The sequence below is a fragment of the Acipenser ruthenus genome, chromosome 32 (genome assembly GCF_902713425.1).
Source record: "Acipenser ruthenus chromosome 32, fAciRut3.2 maternal haplotype, whole genome shotgun sequence".
Taxonomy (NCBI): domain Eukaryota; kingdom Metazoa; phylum Chordata; class Actinopteri; order Acipenseriformes; family Acipenseridae; genus Acipenser; species Acipenser ruthenus.
Window position 1 is genome coordinate 12,652,387 of NC_081220.1, and position 21,663 is coordinate 12,674,049.

The 21,663-nt window shown below is 42.5% G+C and overlaps 1 protein-coding gene across 2 annotated transcripts; it reads left to right on the top strand.

The window, feature by feature from the left end:
- Positions 1-334: 334 nt before the first annotated feature.
- Positions 335-21,521, top strand: LOC117970762 (ankyrin repeat domain-containing protein 35-like). Of its 2 annotated transcripts, XM_059006069.1 has the most exons (17): positions 335-432; positions 2,030-2,160; positions 3,025-3,113; positions 3,606-3,670; positions 5,260-5,317; positions 6,679-6,749; positions 10,015-10,121; positions 10,681-10,856; positions 11,813-11,862; positions 12,919-13,278; positions 13,695-13,865; positions 14,707-14,970; positions 15,648-16,472; positions 17,028-17,870; positions 18,343-18,432; positions 19,530-19,595; positions 20,208-21,521. In XM_059006069.1, the coding sequence occupies exons 1-17, from the start codon at positions 394-396 to the stop codon at positions 20,277-20,279; spliced, it is 3,477 nt and encodes a 1,158-aa protein (XP_058862052.1). In that variant the 5' UTR covers positions 335-393; the 3' UTR covers positions 20,280-21,521. The 2 variants fall into 2 exon arrangements, with proteins under 2 accessions (XP_058862052.1, XP_058862051.1); XM_059006068.1 differs by lacking the exons at positions 335-432; positions 2,030-2,160; positions 3,025-3,113; positions 10,015-10,121 and having other exon boundaries at positions 20,208-21,518.
- The last annotated feature ends 142 nt before the right edge of the window (positions 21,522-21,663 follow it).

Genomic DNA, 21,663 nt, shown 5'->3' on the forward strand with positions numbered 1-21,663 from the left:
GAAGGGAGGGAGAGAGAAGGGGGAAGGTAGTGAACAGCTGTTAAGAATTTTACCTTCAGGATATTTGGGTTTTGAGTTACACGAATTCCACGCCCATTCTTTAAAGCACACTCACACAAGTTTAAACAAACGAGAAACCACTGGATTCCATGTAAGAAGCATTCCTGTGCTCAGAGCAAGGGGAGTGAGGATTCACCTCCTCTGGGTCTTTAAGAAATGTGCAGCTTTGAGCTTTAGGTTTTCTCTTTAGTCCACTTCCGGTCTTAAAACAGCATCAACAACAGAAAAAAAACCCCAATCCGATTCCTAAAGAGACACGGTGCCTTCTAGCTGGAATGCAGAATCCATCTAGCTAAATTGTTTCTGTGCTGGAGTTCACCCGGGGAGCCAGCCATGAAGAAATTATTTTCCTGTTCGTCATCTCCAGTTGCTGTAAGTACATTTATTTTGATAACATTACAACATGTTGTTGCTCAAGAAAGAAAGAAAGAAAGAAAGAAAGAAAGAAAGAAAGAAAGAAAGAAAGAAAGAAAGAAAGAAAGAAAGTTCAGTTTCCATGTCTTAAGCCTGCCCTGGACTGGAGGGAGCACCCTTTCTCTTAGGGGGTGAGGGAAGGAGCAGTTCAGTCTCCATGTCTCAAGCCTGCCCTGGACTGGAGGGAGCACCCTTTCTCTTAGGGGGTGAGGGAGGGAGCAGTTCAGTTTCCATGTCTCAAGCCTGCCCTGGACTGGAGGGAGCCCCCTTTCTCTTAGGGGGTGAGGGAGGGAGCAGTTCAGTCTCCATGCCTCAAGCCTGCCCTGGACTGGAGGGAGCACCCTTTCTCTTAGGGGGTGAGGGAGGGAGCAGTTCAGTCTCCATGCCTCAAGCCTGCCCTGGACTGGAGGGAGCCCCCTTTCTCTTAGGGGGAGGAAGCAGTTCAGTCTCCATGCCTTAATTTAGCAGAAATTATTAAGAATGGCTTAAAAGTTTCTGCAAAGTGCTTAGTTCTCCTCAATTACCCAGCAAAACAAGCTCTGCTAATGTAATCCTTGTAATATCATCTAGAAGGATCATTAATTAGTTCCAATTACTTCAAACTAATTTCCGAGTGCATAGTTTAAGTAATTAGATGAATCAATTTGTAAATAAGTAAATAAAGTGAAGAGGGGGGGCATCCTCCAGGTAACCCAGGAAGTGCAACACTAACTGAAAGCAAGGCTTGCCAACAGAGATTTATTTAACCATGTGTAGTACCATAACTCATTTCAGACGTATAAAACGAACGTAGGTCACAGCCGCTACGATTAATGGAATTGTTTTGTTAGTTACAATCACTTTTAAAATGTAAGGACGGAAATATTAAGCGATTGTAAATGATGTCCCTTGAAGGGAGCCGACACACTTTCTTGTGTTTCCTGCTCTGGTGATTATGAGGTTATTTTGAAGCGTGCGCTGATGTGATGCTTGAGACCATTGCCATTGCACTGGAATTACTGTAGAGGGTTTACATTGCACTGGATCACATACAGCTTGCTTCAGGCATAGAGGTATTAGTGTTCTCTCATTGCTGAAAATCATCTGTAAGTGCATCTAGAAATGCAATATTCCCTTTGGAAACTGTTTCACTTTTAATGGAACTACCATAGAGCTGGTCTGTTGTCTTGTTGTTTTCCATGTGAATCCTGTGTTGACCTGCTTCAGTCTGCAGTATGTTGTTCAGCATTATGAGATGCAATCCCTTATACATGGTTACCACATTTCGCAATGTTCCCATGCAGTTCTCATGGTTATATTATGCATTTACCATAGTTGGCAATGTTTTTTTAATATGCCTTACCATACCTCTCTGGGTTTTACAGTGCTTACCTATGATGTATCATGCTTTCACTGTGCTTTATTACACTTTGCTATGCTTTTACTATGCTTTACCATGACTCTCTGTGCTTTACAATGCTTGCTTTATCATGCTTTCAGTGTGCGTTATCACACTCTGTGGTTAATCTCTGTATATGCTGTGATTGAGTGGTATTAACGTGGCCGTGGTTTCCAGGTGGAGCGCTGGGGGAGGGATGATCAGAAGCTGCTCTCCGCGGTCGATCGCAGGGATGTGGGGATGGTCTCGGCCGTCCTCTCCCGGAGAACCATCCGACCCACCAAGCTGGATGAGCAGGGACGCTCATCGTGAGTCAGCTTCATTGAAGCAAGCCTGACCCTGACCTTGACATGACCCTGACCCTGACACTGACCCTGACCCTGACCCTAACCCACCCCCCTCCTCTCACCCTTCCTTTCTGTTATCAACCCTCCTTTCTCTCCTCTCACCCCCTCCTCTTCTGCCTCCTCATTCTCCTCACCCCCTCCTCTCTGTCATCATCCCCCTCCTTTCTCTCCTCTCACCCCCTCTTCTCTCTCACCCCCTCATCTCGCCTCTCACCCTCTCTTCTCCCTCCCCTCTATCCTCACACCCTTCTCTCTCTCCTCACCCCCTCTCTCCTCACCCCCTTTCCTCCCCCACCCTCTCTTCTCACCCCTTCTCCCTCCTCTCACCCCTTCTCTCTCTCTCCTCTCCCCCTCCTCTCTCCTTTTACCACCCACTCCTCTCTCTCCTCCCCTCCTCTCTCCTCTCCCCATCCTCTCTCCTCTTCCCTCCTCTCTTCTCTTACTCCCTCCCCTCTCCTTACCCTCTCCTCTCTCTCCTCACCCACCTCCTCTCCCTCCTCTCACACCTCCTCCCTCCTCTCCGCCTCCTCTCTTCTCCTCTTCCTTTCTCTCACCCCTCCTCTCTTCCTCTCCCCTCCTCTCTCCTCTCCCCACCCTCTCTCCCCTCCCCTCTCCTTACCCTCTCCTCTCTCCTCTCCGCATCCTCTATCCCCTCCCCTCTCCTTACCCTCTCCTCTCTCTCCTCACCCCCCTCCCTCCTCACCCCTCCTCTCTCCTCACCCCTTCCTATGTATCCTCTCCCCCTACTCTGTATCCTCCCCCCCCCTCTTTCCTCTCACCCCTCATCTCTCTCCTCTCACCGCTCCTTCCTCTCTCTGCTCTCAGGTTCCACCTAGCTGCATCGAAAGGTATTGCAGAGTGTTTGGACATGATGTTGGCACACGGGACGGACAGTCAGGCACGAGACACGGAAGGTGAGCTCGCACGGGTGTGGATTTGAGAATCGTCAATCTTTTAACATGGTTAAGGTTAAGGTCATGGTTATATCATGCTCAAAGATGAACACATTAAGTACATTGTAACTATGTATAATAACATTGTAATGATGCTTCAGTACGCATGTATTTACTAAGTAACTACTCTGTAAACACAGAGTCTTTAGAGACTCTTCATGGAAAGTGCTACCCATAGTGAACCCCTTAACATATTTTTCAGAAAAAATGTACAAGCTGAGTTTGATCATGTTCTACTTACGCTTTAAGGATTATTTTGGAGTAGCAACATTTATAATTAGTTTTCCCTGTGGGTTACAGTTAACTGTAAAAAAAAAACGCTGCTCTTCAGAATTACCAAAAAGTTATTCCAGGGATCCAGGAAGGAAAACCACAGCAGATTCTAATCCCGACGTGGTTTTAATTGATCTAGACATGACTGAGGCTCATTAACCTGATTGATTGTGTTATTAGGCTGCAGTGCTCTGCATCTAGCTGCTAAACATGGTCAACCCGAATGTGTGAAGACACTGCTGCAGGTAAGTGCCTGGGTAGGTGAGTGATTGCAGAGGAATTGCATCAGTCTTATCTGGCCTGCACCTCCATTCATTATACAGCTCTCAAATCAGTATTATATAGCTCTCAAATGTGCAGTATCATATAGCTCTGAAATGTCCAGTATTTTCATTATTTAAGACGATACCTAGTGCTACACTTGGTTAAAGGTGTTGCACTTCCTTGCTCACCTGCAGGCTGAAATTGTCCCCACCCGTTCAATGGCTTCTTTCTTATCAATAACCAGCTGTTTCCCCTCCTGAATGACACTCTTTCAGCCAGTAACATGACCCAGAACACACTGCTGATGTGATCTAGGAAGTGCAAGTGTAACATATTTCCTGTGAAAAAAGACAGAGAAAATTGAAACTTCCTTTAACCGAAAGCAGTAACAGATATCATGTTTTAAAATGAAAATATTGAAATTGCTATAACACACGTTTCATTCCAAACTGCACACTTGAAACCTATGGAGCTAATGGCTGTGCAAAACGGGTACGATTGATGGAATTATTTTGTCAGCTGCAATTACTGCAACCACAATTGAAATGATGGATTAACTACAGATCTTTATATGAAACCTGCTTTAATTTAAAAAAAAAAGGTCTTTGCTATGGATTCCACAGGGAGCATTGGCTCTGGTTCTAGGTTAGGGAGGCAAAACCAGCAGGGGCTCCTTATTGCACTACAGCGGCCCCTACTGACCAGGCTAGCTCAAAGCAGACACCTGCAGGGCTTGTCCTCCAGGGGGCGGTAGATCACATCCGCTGTGGAGCTCCTGGGTGTAAAGAGGCGATTGGTTCAGGGATCGGAGGACGCCCACTGACCTTCAGTTTTCCTGAGGAGTTGCTGCAGTGAAGGAGAGTCATTGGACTAAATTGGGGAGAAAAACTGGAGGGGAAATAATTGGGCTCTTCAAATAAATAAATAAATAAATAACCAGTAAAAATCTTAAATTTGATTTTGTGCAAGTTTAATTGTTAAAAAAGCTTAGAGCACTTTTCAAGGTAGATTGTGGCACACTGGAATAGCAATGCAGGAGAATATGGACAAAGTATTATATTACCAATTAGAACCTCTTTAATTGCTCTGGAAACTAAATGAAAACAGAAGTCACTTCATTGAATACAGCTCCCAGGGATTTCTTTAAATAAGCCTGCCTCCAGCCAGAGCTATACCCCTGTGGAAGCATGACAGGCAGGGTTCAATCACTGATTCCGGAACTGCTCTGATTAGTTCTGGAATTGGAATCTCTTGAAATGTGGTGTGCCTGGAATTACTTCATCAGCACGTGGTTTATTATGTAGCAGAGTAACAGCATTCTTCACCAGTGCTTTAAAACATTAGCCTCTGGCTTCTAACTTTTAATTCAGGGTACCTCTCAGCTCTGCAGCTCAGCTGCATCCTGGTATCACATGATCAGATTCCAGCGAGACCATTGGAGGGAGTTTGCATTACTCCTCTGGTACCAGGAAGCAGATGTTACTTTCTATAGTGTGCTCTTGGAATTATGCGCATATACCAAATTATAGAAGCATGAAAAAGCATTTCTTTCTGTTTTGTTCCTTTATAGCACAACATCCCAGCTGACTTAACGGACTGCCAGGGCTGGACTGCGCTGCACTATGCGGGTCAGTGCTCTGGTCTTATACTTTGCTGTACATTACTGTGGAATACTATATCATTTATTTAATTTATTTGTTTATTGCATTTATATATAATGCTTTTTATACAAATGTATCGCAAAGCACTGTACAATTTATAACAGAAAAGTAACAAACCACAATACATTTGTATAGCATGTCACACACACAACTGCCACAATCAGACCATTTAAATAACAGATTTAAATAACAGTATACACATAATAATACTAAAGCAGCAATTTTAAAGTTACATTAAAGCCCACTAAGATAAGAAAGCCATTTTATAAAAGTGCGTTTTTAGTCTTGACTTGAAAACTGTAACAGTCCCAGCTTCCCTGACAAACGAAGGCAGAGCATTCCATAATTCAGGAGCTCTACAAGAAAAAGCCCTGCCTCCTCCCGTGTTGCTTTTGATGACCCTAGGAATAACCAGCAGCCCTGCATCCTGTGATCTCAGAGTGCGGTTTGGAAGATACGGGGTCAGTAACTCCTGCAAATAACTAGGTGCTAATCCATTCAGTGCCTTGTAAGTTAACAGCAAAATCTTCAAATCAATTCTATACTGCACAGGGAGCCAGTGTAAAGAGGCCAGAACAGGGGTAATATGTTCACTTTTCCTGTTTTAGTCAGAATTCTAGCAGCGGTATTCTGAACAAGCTGCAAGCGGGATACCACACGTTTTGGGACACCAGAAAAAAGTGCACTACAATAATCAATGCTTGATGAAACAAAGGCATTCATTAGTCTCTTTGCATCAGATACAGAAATAATTGGTCTAAGTTTTATTTCTCAAATGTTAAAAAGATACTTTAGTAACTTCCCTAATATGAGTCTCTAGACTATGCTATACTCTACATTACTATATTACTATACAATGCTATACTATGACATACTATATACTATACATTACCTTTCTATACTATTCTAAAACATAGTATACCCTATTGTATGCTGTGATATGCTATACTATGACACACACTAGGCAATGTTACACTATCATATACTATACTCTACATTGAGCTATGCAATGCTTTACTAAGACTATATTATACTGTGATATGTATACAGTGACATACACTACTCCATACTGCTATGCTATACTATACATTACATTGACATGCTTTACTCTTCTATATTCTACACTACGATGCTATACTTCACTATTCTAAACTCCACATTAGTTTGCTATGCTACACTATACTATGACTGTGCTGTGCTCTCATGCATGTCTGTCTACAGAAGTGATGTTCAGTTTGAATAGGTTCCAAGGCAGACTTGCCCTGCTGTTTAGCAGGTGATGTGGACAGCTCCTGTGCAGTGGTTCAGTCAGTGTGCTTTCATTGCAGCTCTGGCAGGGTGTGCAGCATCTGTGGCCCTGCTTTGTGGTCAGGGAGCCCCCATCGACTCCACCAATCGGGTGAGTCTTACCTGCTTCCACAAGAGGCAGGGTCGACTGTACATATGAACTTATTATAAATCATGGTCCCTTGGTCCCTTCTAAAAGTATCCCATAGCAAAAGCATAGCAAAGTGCAATAAAGCACAATGAAATCATAGGCAAGCATTGAAAAGCCCACTGAGGTATGGTAAAGCATAAGTAATCAAAAGCACAGAGAAGTATGGTAAAGATTGAACTGAATTGACAACAGAACTGGCAGAAGGCACAGGTGTCGTTGTCCATCCATCAACAGTCCAAAGCACCTTTGACCATTGTTCCACAGTCCAATTTCTGTGTTCTTGTGCATATTTTATCCTTTTAGTCTTGTTCCCCTTTCTTAACAGAGGTATTCTTACTGCAACACATCCTTTAAGTCCTGATTTCAAGAGTGACCTTCGTACTGTTGATTTGATGGACAACGACACCTGTGCCTTCTGCCAGTTCTGTTGTCAATTCAACGCTTGTCTTCTTTCTATTCCTTAAAGATATTATCTTCAAGTGTCGCTCATCCTTGTTAGACCGCTTTTTGGGTCTTCCAGTCCTGGCTTTGTCAATTACAGATGATGTGCTTGTTGATTATGCTTTGGGCATCACACCTTGAAAATCGAATGATGCGAGCGATTTCACTCAATGTTTTTCCTTCTTTATGCAATTAAAGGTTGTTATAATAGTAGAAAACACTAGTGGAGGCTTTGAGTAAATTGTTGATGCTCATAATGCATCAGAGTAGAAAAATGCAACATATCTCAGACTTTTGCACAGCAGTGTGTGTAAATATATATATAAACTGAAACTGAGTATCTAGACATCCATAATAACCATTAAGCACTCAACAGTGAAATGACAAAGTTTTGACGAGAAGTCTTTTTTAGTGTAAAAATTGAAAAATAATTTGGATTTATTAAGTTTCTTTTAGTATTTCTCACACAAACGCAAAGCAACTGAAAACCAGGTAAAGGCTAATTTAGAGAAAAATGAACCTTTGATATCAGAGGAACCCAGATCCACCTTCAAACACCAGAAAATAATGTCAAAATGTAAACGACGTGTGTTATTGTTCAGTATAGGGGTAGAAGGTGTGTGTGACAGGGGGGGGAGTCCTGCACATGAACCATAAATGTATTTTAGAACAGGGTACCCCTCCACCCCTGTGCAATTTATTATTTTGTATTATTATTATTATTATTATTATAATTATTATTATTATTATTATTATTATTATTATTATTATTATTATTATTTGTATATATAACGGTGAGAAGCCGTATGTTTTGTTATTGTTTTACAGCATGGATGGGAAGCCCCATCCACATTAAAAACCTTGTGCCGAAGGTGACCATCTCCCGAGTTAATTAATTGCTGCTAATTGGGAGATAGTCACCTGCATAAAAGCCCACAGCTCTCTGCAATCGGGATGGGTTGTTCAGAGAAGATAGCGAGATTAAAAATTAAACTAAATATAGGAACAGTGAAGGCGACTGCCCAGCCTGACCTATATGTTTTTTTGTGTTCGAGATTTGTTTTATTTAAAACCTTTATTTTGCTCTGTGAGCAAGTGTTTTTGTTTGAATATTTTATTTATTTTTGTTCTTTAAAAATAAACAGTGCCGCAGCGCCTTTAAAACCGCAGTACTTTGTCTGTGTGTCTCTCTGGCCTGACGTCACCACTCAGCCACCCCTGTCACAGCATGTCATTTCAAATTTCAATTGCAATGTTAAAATCTTTGATGATTTAATACAAACGTTTGCATTTGAAAAAGATATGTGATTACCTAAAGCAAATAGTGCAACAAGCTCATTTAGACAGCGGTCTTTAGTTCAATCAGAGAAAAGGCCATTGAGGAAATTCGCCTATGCCCTTAGTAAGACCTTCTGCCGAATTGCATTACAGGCTACGCAATGATTCTGCTATACCAGCGCTGAGAGACAGCAGAGAGCTCAGCATCGTTTATAACAGTCCAAGGGTTATTGCGTTTCATACATTACAGCACAGGACTTCACTGCACCAAATGTCAACCCGCGAGACACGTCTCCAGCTCTGCGGCTTAAAAACAAATACAATTTAATAAAATAAAATGATTAAAAAAGAATGCTACATCTGAGATGGAAATGAAATCAAGGAAACAATCCAACTACTGCTGACAGAAATTCATGTCTCAGTAGAAGCACAGCAAAGTGTAGAAAGCACAGTGAAAACAGGGGAAAGCACAGGCAAGCTTTGTAAAGCCCAGAGAGGTAATGTAAAGCATATTAAACGTGGCAACCCGTGGTAAACGCACAGCATAACCGTGGGAAAGTTACAAAACGTCTGTGAGAATGTACTGCGGTAAACCTTTATAAGGGTGCAGTTCACTCTTCAGTATGTTGTTTAGCATCAGAGATATTAAAAGAGGATATTGCTTAAAGGGAATGTTGTTTATTACTATTTCTTAGCAGACGCCCTTATCCAGGGCGACTTACAATTGTTACAAGATATCACGTTATTTTTACATACAATTACCCATTTATACAGCTGGGTTTTTACTGGAGCAATCTAGGTAAAGTACCTTGCTCAAGGGTACAGCAGCAGTGTCCCCCACCTGGGATTGAACCCACGACCCTCCGGTCAAGAGTCCAGAGCCCTAATCACTACTCCACACTGCTGCCCACTGTTTAAAGGGGATATTGCTTAAAGGGGATATTGCTTAAAGATGTGCTAAAAAAAAAATACATGCAGGAAAAGTAAGACCTTAAAATAGGCAACATTGCACAAGTGGATCTCCATAGGATTGAAGACACATGGCAAAATAAGAAGGTTTCAAAAGACAAGTTTCTGCAAATATACCCCAGTATGGTAGTTCCATTAAAGCTGAAACAACATCCATATGAAATATTTCATGTTTGTCACGTATAGACAACATTTTCATGTAAGTGACAAAAGTCCAGCAATTTAAAAAGTCAAATGATTTAGAACGATAACATTACATTATGAATATGCATTTAGGCATTCTCTTTTGTACAGAATATTCTGAATGTTCTTCATTAAGTTGCATAGACCTGATATCAGGAGGTGCTCTTCAGTTCCAGTTAGCTGACATACACATGTGTAATACAGGCTAGATCGGCCATTTGTGCATTGCTGGCAATACAGATCTGCATGTCTGCCTGTCCTTCTGTCTGTCTTTGTGACAGCTCAGTTCCAATTGCTTGTGAGTTTACCAGCACCCTCTGTCTGTCTGTCTGTCTGTCTGTCTGTCTGTCTGCAGGCTGGACGGACTGCGCTGATGATAGCTGCTCGGGAGAGACAGGGGGTGGTCTGTGCAGAACTAGCCAGGAGGGGGGCTGACGTCAACACCACGGACCACCAGGGAAGGTAAGGGAGGGGATACAACGTGTGGGCGGGTTTGACCTGTTTTGCACTTCCATTGGCTACACAGGCCCCAAATGTGCAGTTTTGAAAGAAACACATGTTACAGCAAACCTGTTGAAGATACACTTAACCACAAGAGGCAGGGTCAACTGTACATATTAACTTATTGTAAATCATGTTGTAATTAAAAAAACAAAAACAGCATTGGTCCCTTCTAAAAGTATCCCATAGTAAAAGCATATCAAAGTGTAATAAAACACATTGAAGGCATGGTAAAGCACACAGAGGTATGGTAAAGTGCATTTAAAAACAAAAAAAGGCAAACCATAGTAAACTATGGACAATGCAGAGTATAACCATGGGGAAAGTATTATAAGGGGTAGTCTACCTAGCACGTCACTTATAGGTAAAAAAAGGTGAAATATTATGAAGTCTGAAGCATGGCTGAGACTGTTGTCTGTTCATTTTTAATGATGTGAATTTGTATGTACACTGGGACCGTCGTTGACATGCTTATGTGAAGTGTTTCTCGTTCTGATGTCTGTGGTGGCGCCCCCTGCAGGTCGGCTCTGATGGTGGCGTCGCAGCGAGGCTGTGTGGAGGCAGTGCGCGCTTTGCTGGCGTTCGGAGCCGACGTGAGGAGAGTGGACAGCCTGGGGGAGGATGCTGTCCACTACGCAACACAGTCAGGGAGTGAGGAGGTAGTGACCATGCTGAAGAACGCACAGAAGAACACAGGTAATGACCAGCACAGGCTCACGCTTTATTAACAGCACAGAAATTACAAGTTCAAAAAAAATACGCCTCATTTTTTGAAGCTGTGAAAAATCTTTAAACGTAAATTAAAATTATACTTGGATTTCTATTTGAAACGGCAGAAATCTTTATTAGACAAGTTGCACCCTTTCTTTCTTGGTTTTGTCAACCAGCCAAGACAACACGTGGTGTGTAGGAATGTCAAACTGCTTCAGAGCTCCGTGCATTTAATGATAGACTGGAACCATAAATATTTATTTTATATGGATTACAGACTAAAATATATTTTAAATATATCCCATATATTTTAAATATACAAAAAAGGGACCAATTTCTATATATGAAAAATATAAGGATCATACTTTTCTACCATATATTAAAAATATATGTTTTTTCCATAAGGGGTGTTACACAGCCAGTCTTGAGAGGTCTCAAATGTGGAGTTTTGAAAGAAACACATGTTATAGGAAACCTTTATTTTCTAACATGATATCTGGTACTACACTTGTTTAAGGAATCATTTTGCAAGCCATGCTTTCAATTTGTACCCTTCACTGGCTTCTTTCCTGCCATTAACCAATCAGCTGCTTCCCCTATTGACTGACATGCTTTCATCCAGTAACATGACCCAGAAGGTGAAATGACCCAGACAATCCAAGAAAAGGAAGCATAGAAACTGAGAGATTCCTTTTAACCTAAAGTAGAACCAGCTGTTTTAAAATGAGAATACATGTAAGCTAAAGACTATCCTTAGCATCACAATCTGATAAGCAGTTCTTTAGATATATCTAAGCAAGTCTGTGTGCCTACAGCTGAAACTATCTTTCTGGGAATGTAAACAAACTGGACATCGATCAAAGCGGCACAGGTGCCTCATCCGACTGCTGCTGCAGTCACGTTCCCTATTCCACTCTCAAGCACATCTTCTCTTTTTTTAGGATCGGAGATGCTTCATTCTGATGGTAACGAGAGCGGCCAGCCATTCGAGGTACGGAGGTTTGAGGAAAGGGACTGCTTCTGAAAAGACTCCTGATACAAGATGAATTTCTGAAATGAGGTGGTTTTTATTTTATATGAATTTATGGATCAGTATGGTAAAGAGACCCATATTACACAAAAGAATCAGTCCTATTGATATACTTTCCCATGATACTAACACCTCACATGCTAATCTAGGTCTTAAATAGCACTCATCTAACTTTCATTAAACTTTCTTATGCTACACTGTTCTGTACATGCTGCTGATGTGCATCACAGTCACCAGCTTCACTCTGATAGCTCTGACTTTGAATTTACAGCTGTGGCAATGAGGGATGGATGTTACTGACATAAGGTGACCATATGGGACAGTTCAGGCTTTGCAACTCTCAACCCAATGCATTCTGGTACGTTTTACCTGTCAACCCAATGCATTCTGGTACGTTTTACCTGTCAACACAATGCATTCTGGTACATTTTACCTGTCAACCCAATGCATTCTGGTACGTTTTACCTGTCAACCCAATGCATTCTGATACGTTTTACCTGTCAACACAATGCATTCTGGTACGTTTTACCTGTCAACACAATGCATTCTGGTACGTTTTACCTGTCAACCCAATGCATTCTGGTACGTTTTACCTGTCAACACAATGCATTCTGGTACATTTTACCTGTCAACCCAATGCATTCTGGTATGTTTTACCTGTCAACCCAATGCATTCTGGTACGTTTTACCTGTCAACCCAATGCATTCTGATACGTTTTACCTGTCAACCCAATGCATTCTGGTATGTTTTACCTGTCTCAGAGAAGCCTTTAAGAGAAGCAGGACTATGCTTACCAGAATGCATTGGGTTGAGAGTTGAAAAGCCTGAACTGTCCCAAACTGTCCCGCTGAACACAGAGCCAGGTGGTCACCTTATACTTAAATCAATTTAAATAAAATGTACATAACTATCAAACACTTAATAGTGCTAAATTTAGGCATACTTAAAGAAAAAGATGAACCTTTAGACGAGACTCTCTCTCAATGTGTAGTCAATTAACAAATATGCCATTTCAGGCTGCTGTGAGCCCCGAGCCAGCTCACTGGGAGAGCGAGAGGAGAGAGAGATATGAGACGGAGCAGAGAGAGATTGAGAGGTTACAAGGGGAGCTGAGTTTGAAGAGCCAGGAGTCTGAGAGCCTGAAGAGGGAGACAGAGGCACTGCGAGGCAGGCTGAAGAAACAAACCAAGGCCTTGAGACTCCTGTTCGACACAGAGGGGGAGACGGAGGGGGTAGAGGGAGAGGGGGGAGATGGGCCTCTGCTGGACAGGTTAGCCAGCCTTCTGAGAGAGAAAAGAGCAAGGGAGGATGGCTGGAGGTTGGACAAGAGGAATGGGAAGATGGAGGCTGAAGGGAAGATGAAAAAGGAGCGAGCGGTAATTGTTTTTAAAATAAATGCAGCTGATTATTTTCTCCCTAATTTAGAATGTCCAGTTACACTCCTTCACGCAGCAACTGCCCACAAGAAGTGAAGGTCAGGGGGCTATCCCCAAGCAAATCACCTCTTTGCACGCTCCGCAGCAGATGTGAGTCGTACAGTCAGGAGAGCGCAGGTTCCTGGCTGTGCCAAGTTCTTTGCTGGGGATTCCACAGGGAGCATTGGCTCCAGGTTAGATTGTGGGGATCTGCTGCCGTGAGAAATATTGCTATGAACCATGCTGAACTTAAACTTTTTAAAATAGGTTTCATTGTTAAAAAACAGAAACAAGGTGTGGAAAGCATGAATGATAAGGAGAGGATGAATTCATCATACCCTGTTTATTCTACCTGTGTGTGTGTGTTTGCGCTCTAGAGTGTGGAAGTGGATGCCCTGAGACTGGAGGGTGCTCTGGAGGCGAAGGAGAGCGCAGAAAGGAGGGTCTCTGAGATCGAGGGACACCTGGACAACATGAGAGCCGTCCTGTCCCAGTACGAGACACGCAAGAGAGTGCAGAGCTGCGTAAACGAGGACCTGGAGACGCAGGTAGGGATTGGCTCTTCACTGGGGAATCAGGAGGGAGTGTCGCATTGGCTCTGGAGCTCCCGTGGGTTAGGGAGGTAAAACCACCAGAGTGATCCCTGCTGGCCAGGCGCTCAGTAAGCTCAGAGCGGACACCTGCAGGGCTGGTCCTTCAGAGGCTGGTAGCTCACTGAGATCCATCTCAAGTTCCTGGGTGTAGAAGAGGAAGCTGGCTGGTCGTGGGATCGGAGGACGCCCGCTGAACCTTCAGTTCTCTCGAGCTGTGTGGGAAATTGCTGCGGTGAGGGGAAAAAATAATTGGACATTGGGAAGGAATGGCCTCCTCTCGTTTGTGAACGTTCTTATGTTCTTATGTTCTTAATCATTCAAAATTCTAAAAGGTATAGACAATGTCGACACAAGGGACTTTTTCGACCTGAAAAAAGAAACAAGTACCAGGGGTCACAAATGGAGATTAGATAAAGGGGCATTCAGAACAGAAAATAGGAGGCACTTTTTTACTCAGAGAATTGTGGGAGTCTGGAACCAACTCCCCAGTTGTTGTTTTCTATATAACGTGTTTCTTTCAAAACTGCACATTTGAGACCTATGTAGTGAATGGAAGTGCATGACCTGTAAGAGGTCTGGAATTGGTGTGTTAGCTACGATCACTTTAAGCAAAATAACTAAGAAATGTACTCCTGGAAAATCACTTTCTTTAGTCGCAATGTTAACAAATGAAAGCCAAACTAACAAACTTTCAAAATAAAAAAGCTAATTAAACTTTTAACAACTCTCATTTAAAGAAAATGTGTCGTACAACCGTTTCTGACATGTTGTGTTGTTTGCCATGCGTTGCTTGCAGGTCTCTGAGTTGGCTGCGGAGAATGAAACTCTGAGGTCCAGGCTTCAGGAACTGCAGCAGAACCTGCAGGCCGAGAGGCTGAAGACTCAAGACAGTGTGTCCTGGCAGGACTTCAGTGAGGGCAGGCAGGCACTAGGGGGCAGCATTGCAGAGCTGAGACACTTACTCTGTGACGTGAGGCTGGGATACACAGATGCCTGGAGGATGAGAGAGGCCAGGCTAAGAGAGATGAAGGACAGGCAAGCAGAGCTGGACATGTTAAGGGTGAGGATTGGAGCCAAAGTTAGGAGCTTGAAACTCTAGTCCTGAGTTTCAGAACAATTGCCTTTATGATCAGGAGCCAGGAGTTTGATGTTCAATAAACTTCACCCCCTATAGCTGCACGAACAACTTCTATTAGAAACCTGACAGATTCATGTCTGATGAGAAGCGAAGTTAGTTCAGGTTTACCAGGGGCCTGATTGTTCAAACTCCTGGCACCTCGTCATTTCAATAATATCCCTGAACAAGGGGAGTTCTGAAACCCAGGACTGGGTGCTGAAGGGCTAGTATGTTTCTACTTTTCAAATGTAATTATTTTAATCATTCAGGGTTGTTACAATACTGAGTTCATTTTTCTTTCAATTTGCCTTTACCTGGCTTTGAGCTGCTTTGAGCCTGTCTGGAGACAATGTGACCTTTCGACAAGCCCTAGACAGAGAATAAAGGACTCCCCTTTGGAGTAACATATTTATTTGCTACTGTAGTTCTTTATTGAAACATCATGAAGCATGTTGACGGTGCACTGGCTTGCAGGGGCTTTGCTTCTGACCAGCAGCATCCAGGTAGTTTATTATTTTATGATCCCCTGGCAGATACAGGTAGCAAGCTTATTTATAAATCTAGTAAGTTTCTGATTAGTACAGTATCATTACATTTTTTCAAATTTTCCATATCTAAAGGCAAGGCTGGAGACACACTTTGTGCCAATGGAGGACCACAGGCGGTGCAAAGCATCCTGGGAAGGTAGCGTGAAAGAGTTGGAGAAGATGGTTCTGAAGCTGAAAGCTGAAAACCAAGAGCTACGGAGCGAGGACAACCTCAGAGAGGAGGGGGGCAGGAGGCAATGTGTGGGGTTACAACGTCACCCAGGAAACCCAGGGACCCTAAAAAGCCGCCCGGTTTCCTGCAGGGAGTTGGACGAACCGAAGACTGTGGGCACAACACGAGCCTGGCAGTCCGAGGGACTGTTATTGTCAGAAAAACAAAATGGAACCCATAGCTCTCTGACTAAGAGCGAAGACCACCTGCAGCAACTGTGTAAGGTTGACAAAGCAACATGCACAAACACACAGTATAGTCCCTTGAACATTAAGGAAAAGGATTTTCTTCAAGGGGTCTCAGTTTTTCCAAGACTTTCTGGATATTTCAAAGGAGATGATTTTTTAAACAAAGATGAACTTGAGGATGCCGTCACACGGAAACGAATGGGGAAGGTGTTCCATCAACTGTCCCCGGGTGGTCTGGATTTTCCTGGAGATGGAAAGAAAGCCGACTGGAGAACATGGAACTGTGGGGAGGCTGCTGTTGAGAAGTCTGGGAGACAGGAGTTCCTAACCCAAGGAGTGTTTGGAAAGACCAATCTGGAGAGGGATGAAGAGAAGGGCATGCCAGATTCTTCTAGTTTGTTGAAGGACCGTTCGGAAAGGGAGGCAGATTTCTCCAAAATCCAGGGCCTGATGGTTGATATCACACATCTGGAAGAAGACCTGGCTTTAGAACAGCAGGTATCGTAGAACTAGGCTTTGCAGATTCAAGTAGTAAATTAGCTTAATGTTATCAGACACTCCGATTTCCCAAGTAATCGCCTTTAAAATGTTTCAAGTCAACAGGTATTAATTAAAACAAATAAACCTGTCAAGTGGTTCTTACGGCAGTTACTCAAATACTGTGCTTTAAAAAAAGCTTGTGTTAGGTTATGGAGCTGCTTTTCAGTGCCTGCCATTGATCATGTAGGCTGGATCAGCCAAAGTGTCTTTATATTAGGAAGTGCCAGCGCCATCTAGTGCACAGCACTCTATTGACAAAAATCGAAAGGAAACCTGATCCTAAGTGACAGAACACTAGATGGCGCTGTCTCTTACTTCCATAACAAAGTCTGCCTATGTTAGATATGTCTGTGGCAGCCAACTAGATCAGCTCCTGAGCTCAGGTCAAAGCACCTTGACACAAACTTAAATTATTTTTTATTCTATTCTGTACATACTGGTAAGATACGCCGTGGTCATCAATTTTTATGTCCTATTGATGTTTGTTACTGACATGCCTGTTTTGTGTTGTAGGTTTCAAGAAAGCTACAAGCCAAACTTACAGCTCAGGAGAATGAGATCAGAGGACTGAGGGACAGCTTCCCTCCCAATATCCTGAGAGAGGGAAATGGAGGGTCTGGAAAAGGCTTTGACTGCGACGCTATTGAGGAGCTCTGCTGGAATATCGGGAGCCTGGTAAAGATGTACCACGAGGCCAGACTCCAACTACAAGCCATTACTTCAGCAGAAAAACAACAGGGACTAGCAAACAAACAGGCATCAGAAAAACAACAGGGACTAGCAAACAAGCAGGCGTCAGAAATCAGTGGCTTGAAAACCGAGCTTTCCGAGGTGAAGCAAAAAGCTGTAGACCTCAAAAAGAAACTTGACGACCAAATTAAGGAGTCTGTCAACAAACAGGAGCATTTCAGGGTCGTAACCGCCCTGGAAACGGAGGTTAAAGGTCTAAGGTCAGAGGTAGAGAAGATGGAGACCCATTTGGGCGAGAGAAAGGCCGAGGCAAGTCGTCTGCAGGCTGAAGTTGATCGGGCCTTCCAGGAGATGAGGAGCCTGGAGCTACAGGAGAAGCACAGGCAGGAGGAAATGAAGGGTTCTCTGGAGAAAGACCAAGCCCTGGGGCAAGATTTGAGGCTGGTTTCTTCAAAGTGTGAAGATTTGCGTCAGGAGACGGCTCGTTGGAAGCAACAGGTGGTGGAAGAGAGAGAGAGGAGAAGGGAGATGAGCGGGAGGGTATCGGCTTTGGAGAGGATAGTGTGCGAGAAGGAGAGGGAAGCTCAGAAATTGGCGCAGACGGTGCTCATGCTCAAAACCAGAGGAGAGGAGTTGACTCAAGCTTGTGAAAACAAGGACAGGAAGGTATATGGGATTTAAAACTTGAGAAATACATTTTTCTTAATGCGATCATTTTCAATGGTTTCTTTGCTTCTGACAAGTAGCTACCCAAATGCAGCCAGAGATATCCATACTGAGGAAAATCAAATGAAACGGGTGTCAATCATACCTGATACTTTCCTATTGCTGACTTTGGAGATCTCCGTCCCACTCAATCACAGCTCAGCGGGTCAGGAACGACTCGTGAAGTGAAAGTGGTGAAGCCTGATGTATACTAAACAGATTTCATGGTGTTCCAATGGAGAACTCTAAGATGAATGATTTATTAAGATCTTTTTGTTAGCCCTTAAAAACCAAATGTTGAAAAGACGCCTAGCTATTGGAACCCTGCCTTGATAATCCAAATTACATCTGTAACTCTCCTGCTGTTCATATGAACACATGTGTGAAATCCAATACTTACACAATATAAGAGCCCTTTTCTTTTTTCTCTGAGATTGTGGAGCTCCAGACAGAAGAGGAGAGGTTGTCTGCACAGAGGGCCTGTCTTCACAATGAGATTGGGAGTCTACGAGAGCAGTTAAAGGTGAGCTTCAATACGCCACAGTAGGGCTGTGCGGATACTCAGATTTTCCAAGTAATTCCCTTTAACGTGTTTTATGTCTGCAGTTATTAATTAAAACAGAAAGCTATCTGTTAAAAACGTGGTAATTCTGAACTCATACCTTCGTTTTAAATCTACACGTTATTAAAAAGATTGTAGCTAACAAAATAATTCCTAAAAATGTACAAATTATTGATTATAAAGGTCTCAAATGTGCAGTTTTAAAAGCAAACATTGTAGTGTTCAGGTGTCCGCTCCGGAGTCCAGCTCCATATGTAGCTGTACGGAGGTATAACTCTCCTACTCTACCCACAGGGGTGATTCTACACACTGATACCAAACCAGCAGCATGTCTGCATTTGTACTTGTACTGTACTCCCAGTAAACTTGTATACAGTTCAACCTAGCATGGTGTCCTGTCTCATTCTCTGTACGTACACAGCAACACACCACAAACATGTATGTTACTTTTAAAACATCTGGCACTACACTAGGTTAAAGAAATCTCTGTTTGCAAGTGTAGCAGGGCGAAGGCTGGGCAAGAACCAGCGACCCCGCCCGCCGCAAACGAGTGTCTTAACCACAATGCAAAAGAGCCAGGCTTGTCTACATTTGTGCTTTTACCTCACCTCACCAGCAGGGGGCATAATCCGTAACAGCAGTGCAGCACACAACACTGCCCGCTACACAAGACATCCTTTCAGATGGTCTTGCACTTCCCAGGTCACCTGGAGCGTGAAACTGGCCCCACCCCCTTCAGGGCGTTCATTCCTGTCAGTAACCAACCAGACGCTTTCTTAAATGACTGACATGCTTTGCAGCCAGTAACATGAGCCAGAAGACACTGCTGTGAAATAAGGCAAGCAAACTGAGAACTTTATTTAACCTAAAGTATTACCAGATATCATTTAATAAAAATAGATGCATGCTATAACATGTGTGTTCTTTCCCAACATTTGAGACCTACGGCGCTAATGGAAGTGCAAAGCAGGTTCATGGAATTATTTTGGCAGCTACACTTTAAAGAGGTTGTCTGAAGACAGAAGCCACCACTGATCAAAGTTTTCTTTATTTTACAGACTGCGAGGAAGCGTCACCAAGATATCGTATCAGTTTATAGAACTCACCTGCTGAGCGCCGCACAGGTAATTCAGACAGAAAGGAGGCCATTCAGCCCATCTTGCTCGTTTGGTTGTTAGTAGCTTATTGATCCCAGAATCTCATCAAGCAGCTTCTTGAAGGATCCCAGGGTGTCAGCTTCAACAACATTACTGGGGAGTTGGTTCCAGACCCTCACAATTCTCTGCGTAAAAAAGTGCCTCCTATTTTCTGTTCTGAATGCCCCTTTATCTAATCTCCATTTGTGACCCCAGGTCCTTGTTTCTTTTTTCAGGTCAAAAAAGTGCCCTGGGTCAACATTGTCTATACCTTTTAGGATTTTGAATGTTTGAATCAGATCACCGCGTAGTCTTCTTTGTTCAAGACTGAATTGATTTAATTCTTTGAGTCTGTCTGCATACGACATGCCTTTTAAACCCGGAAGAATTCTGGTCTCTCTTCCTTTTTATCCTTTTTGTAGCGAGGTGACCAGAACTGAACACAATATTCTAGATGAGGTCTTACTAATGCATTGTAAAGTTTTAACATTACTTCCCTTGATTTAAATTCAACACTTTTCACTATATAGACCCTGTCCCTTGCATTTACTGAAATTCATACACTATGTCCTGAAGTCACCTACATTTTTGCTCCCTCAGGGTGTAATGGATGAGGAAGTTCATCTGATGCTGCTGAAAATCAACAACATTCAGCGGGAGGCTGTCTCCTGACTAGCTGGGGATTAGGCCTTACTTCCGTCAACAAGGCCTCAAAATGAAACTTTGTTCCACAGACTGAAAGAAAAAGAAACATTACGACCTGACATCTTGTTTTATCAGTTTAATGCCAATTTATCAAATACATATTTCTCAGGAGCAGCATAAAACTGTTTCAAAACACCACAGTTTGTTTTCGTTCTTTTTAAGTGTATTATCGTATCTGATTTAAAGAGCTGTGTTGTATCACTCTGGTATTGCTAATTCCAGTAAATCTCATGTAATATCTGTTACCATCTCTTCGTAGGTCTCACATCTTCCTGTATGAAAGAGGCACACGTCATGTTAAACTTATATTTGACTTCTAATGCTATTTTTTCATGGCGTTTGTAAACTATACAACTGGTGAACATCTGTTCTAGGGTTCAGGTTTTTTTTACAGCCCCCTTTACCTTTTTCTGGTGCTTGAAACTTAATCCAAAATGGCAAACCACCAGATGGCGCTGGCTCTTAATTCTATAAAGACTCGGTGAACTAGCCTGGTTATTACACCTATCTACAGCAGCAAACAGGACCCAGGAACAGCTCCTGAACTCAGATGAACGCGCATTGACACTGGCTGCAGTATCTGAGTAATTTTAATAAGCAGAATGATTGCAGGCATCATAAAGGGTAAGGCGCCAGTATGAAAATAATTACAAAAATTCAATTTAAAAGAAAGAAAATGAAAAGCTATTTTTTCTTTATTATAATATATTTATATAGCGCCTTTCACAGTGGACCAACATCACAAAGCGCTTTACACAGTTATGCTGTGAACTGTGCATTATATGCAGAGTCACTTCCAATAGGACATTGATTTAACATCTCATCTGTAGGATGGAGCACAAGGAGGTTAAGTGACTTGCTCAGGGTCACACAGGGAGTCAGTCAGTGGCGGAGGTGGGATTTGAACCGGTGACCTCCTGGTTACAACCCCTGGACTTTAACCACTGGACCACACAACCTCCTAAGCTTTCAGAATACTGGGAAGCGTTTTTTTTTTTTTTTTAAATAAATGTTGAAAATGATAAATCCAGTTTCAGAATCACAAAAATAATGGTCTTCGTCACTTATTTAGTGCTGTGCTCGACTTGGCAGGCCAAGCATGTTTTTTTTGTGTTTGTTTGTTTTTTTACTGGCTCAAAACAGCATTATCTGTGATATTATCTCTATAAAACAATAAAAAATAAATATATATATATATATGTTTTTCCAAACTCAGTTTAATTGGTTCCTTATTACTTGTGGGACGGATTCATAACAACAAAGAAAGTCATTGGTTTATTTTATTTTATTTTGGTATTAATTTCCTAAAATAATAATAATAATAATAACAAATGAAATATTGGAAGCAGCG

Excerpts from the sequence above, each read along its gene's own strand:
- LOC117970762 (XM_059006069.1), top strand. The coding sequence starts at position 394 with ATGAAGAAATTATTTTCCTGTTCGTCATCTCCAGTTGCT. Across the intron at positions 5,318-6,678 it reads GACTGCGCTGCACTATGCGG|CTCTGGCAGGGTGTGCAGCA; the intron begins GTCAGTGCTCTG and ends CTTTCATTGCAG. Across the intron at positions 13,279-13,694 it reads AGATGAAAAAGGAGCGAGCG|AGTGTGGAAGTGGATGCCCT; the intron begins GTAATTGTTTTT and ends TTTGCGCTCTAG.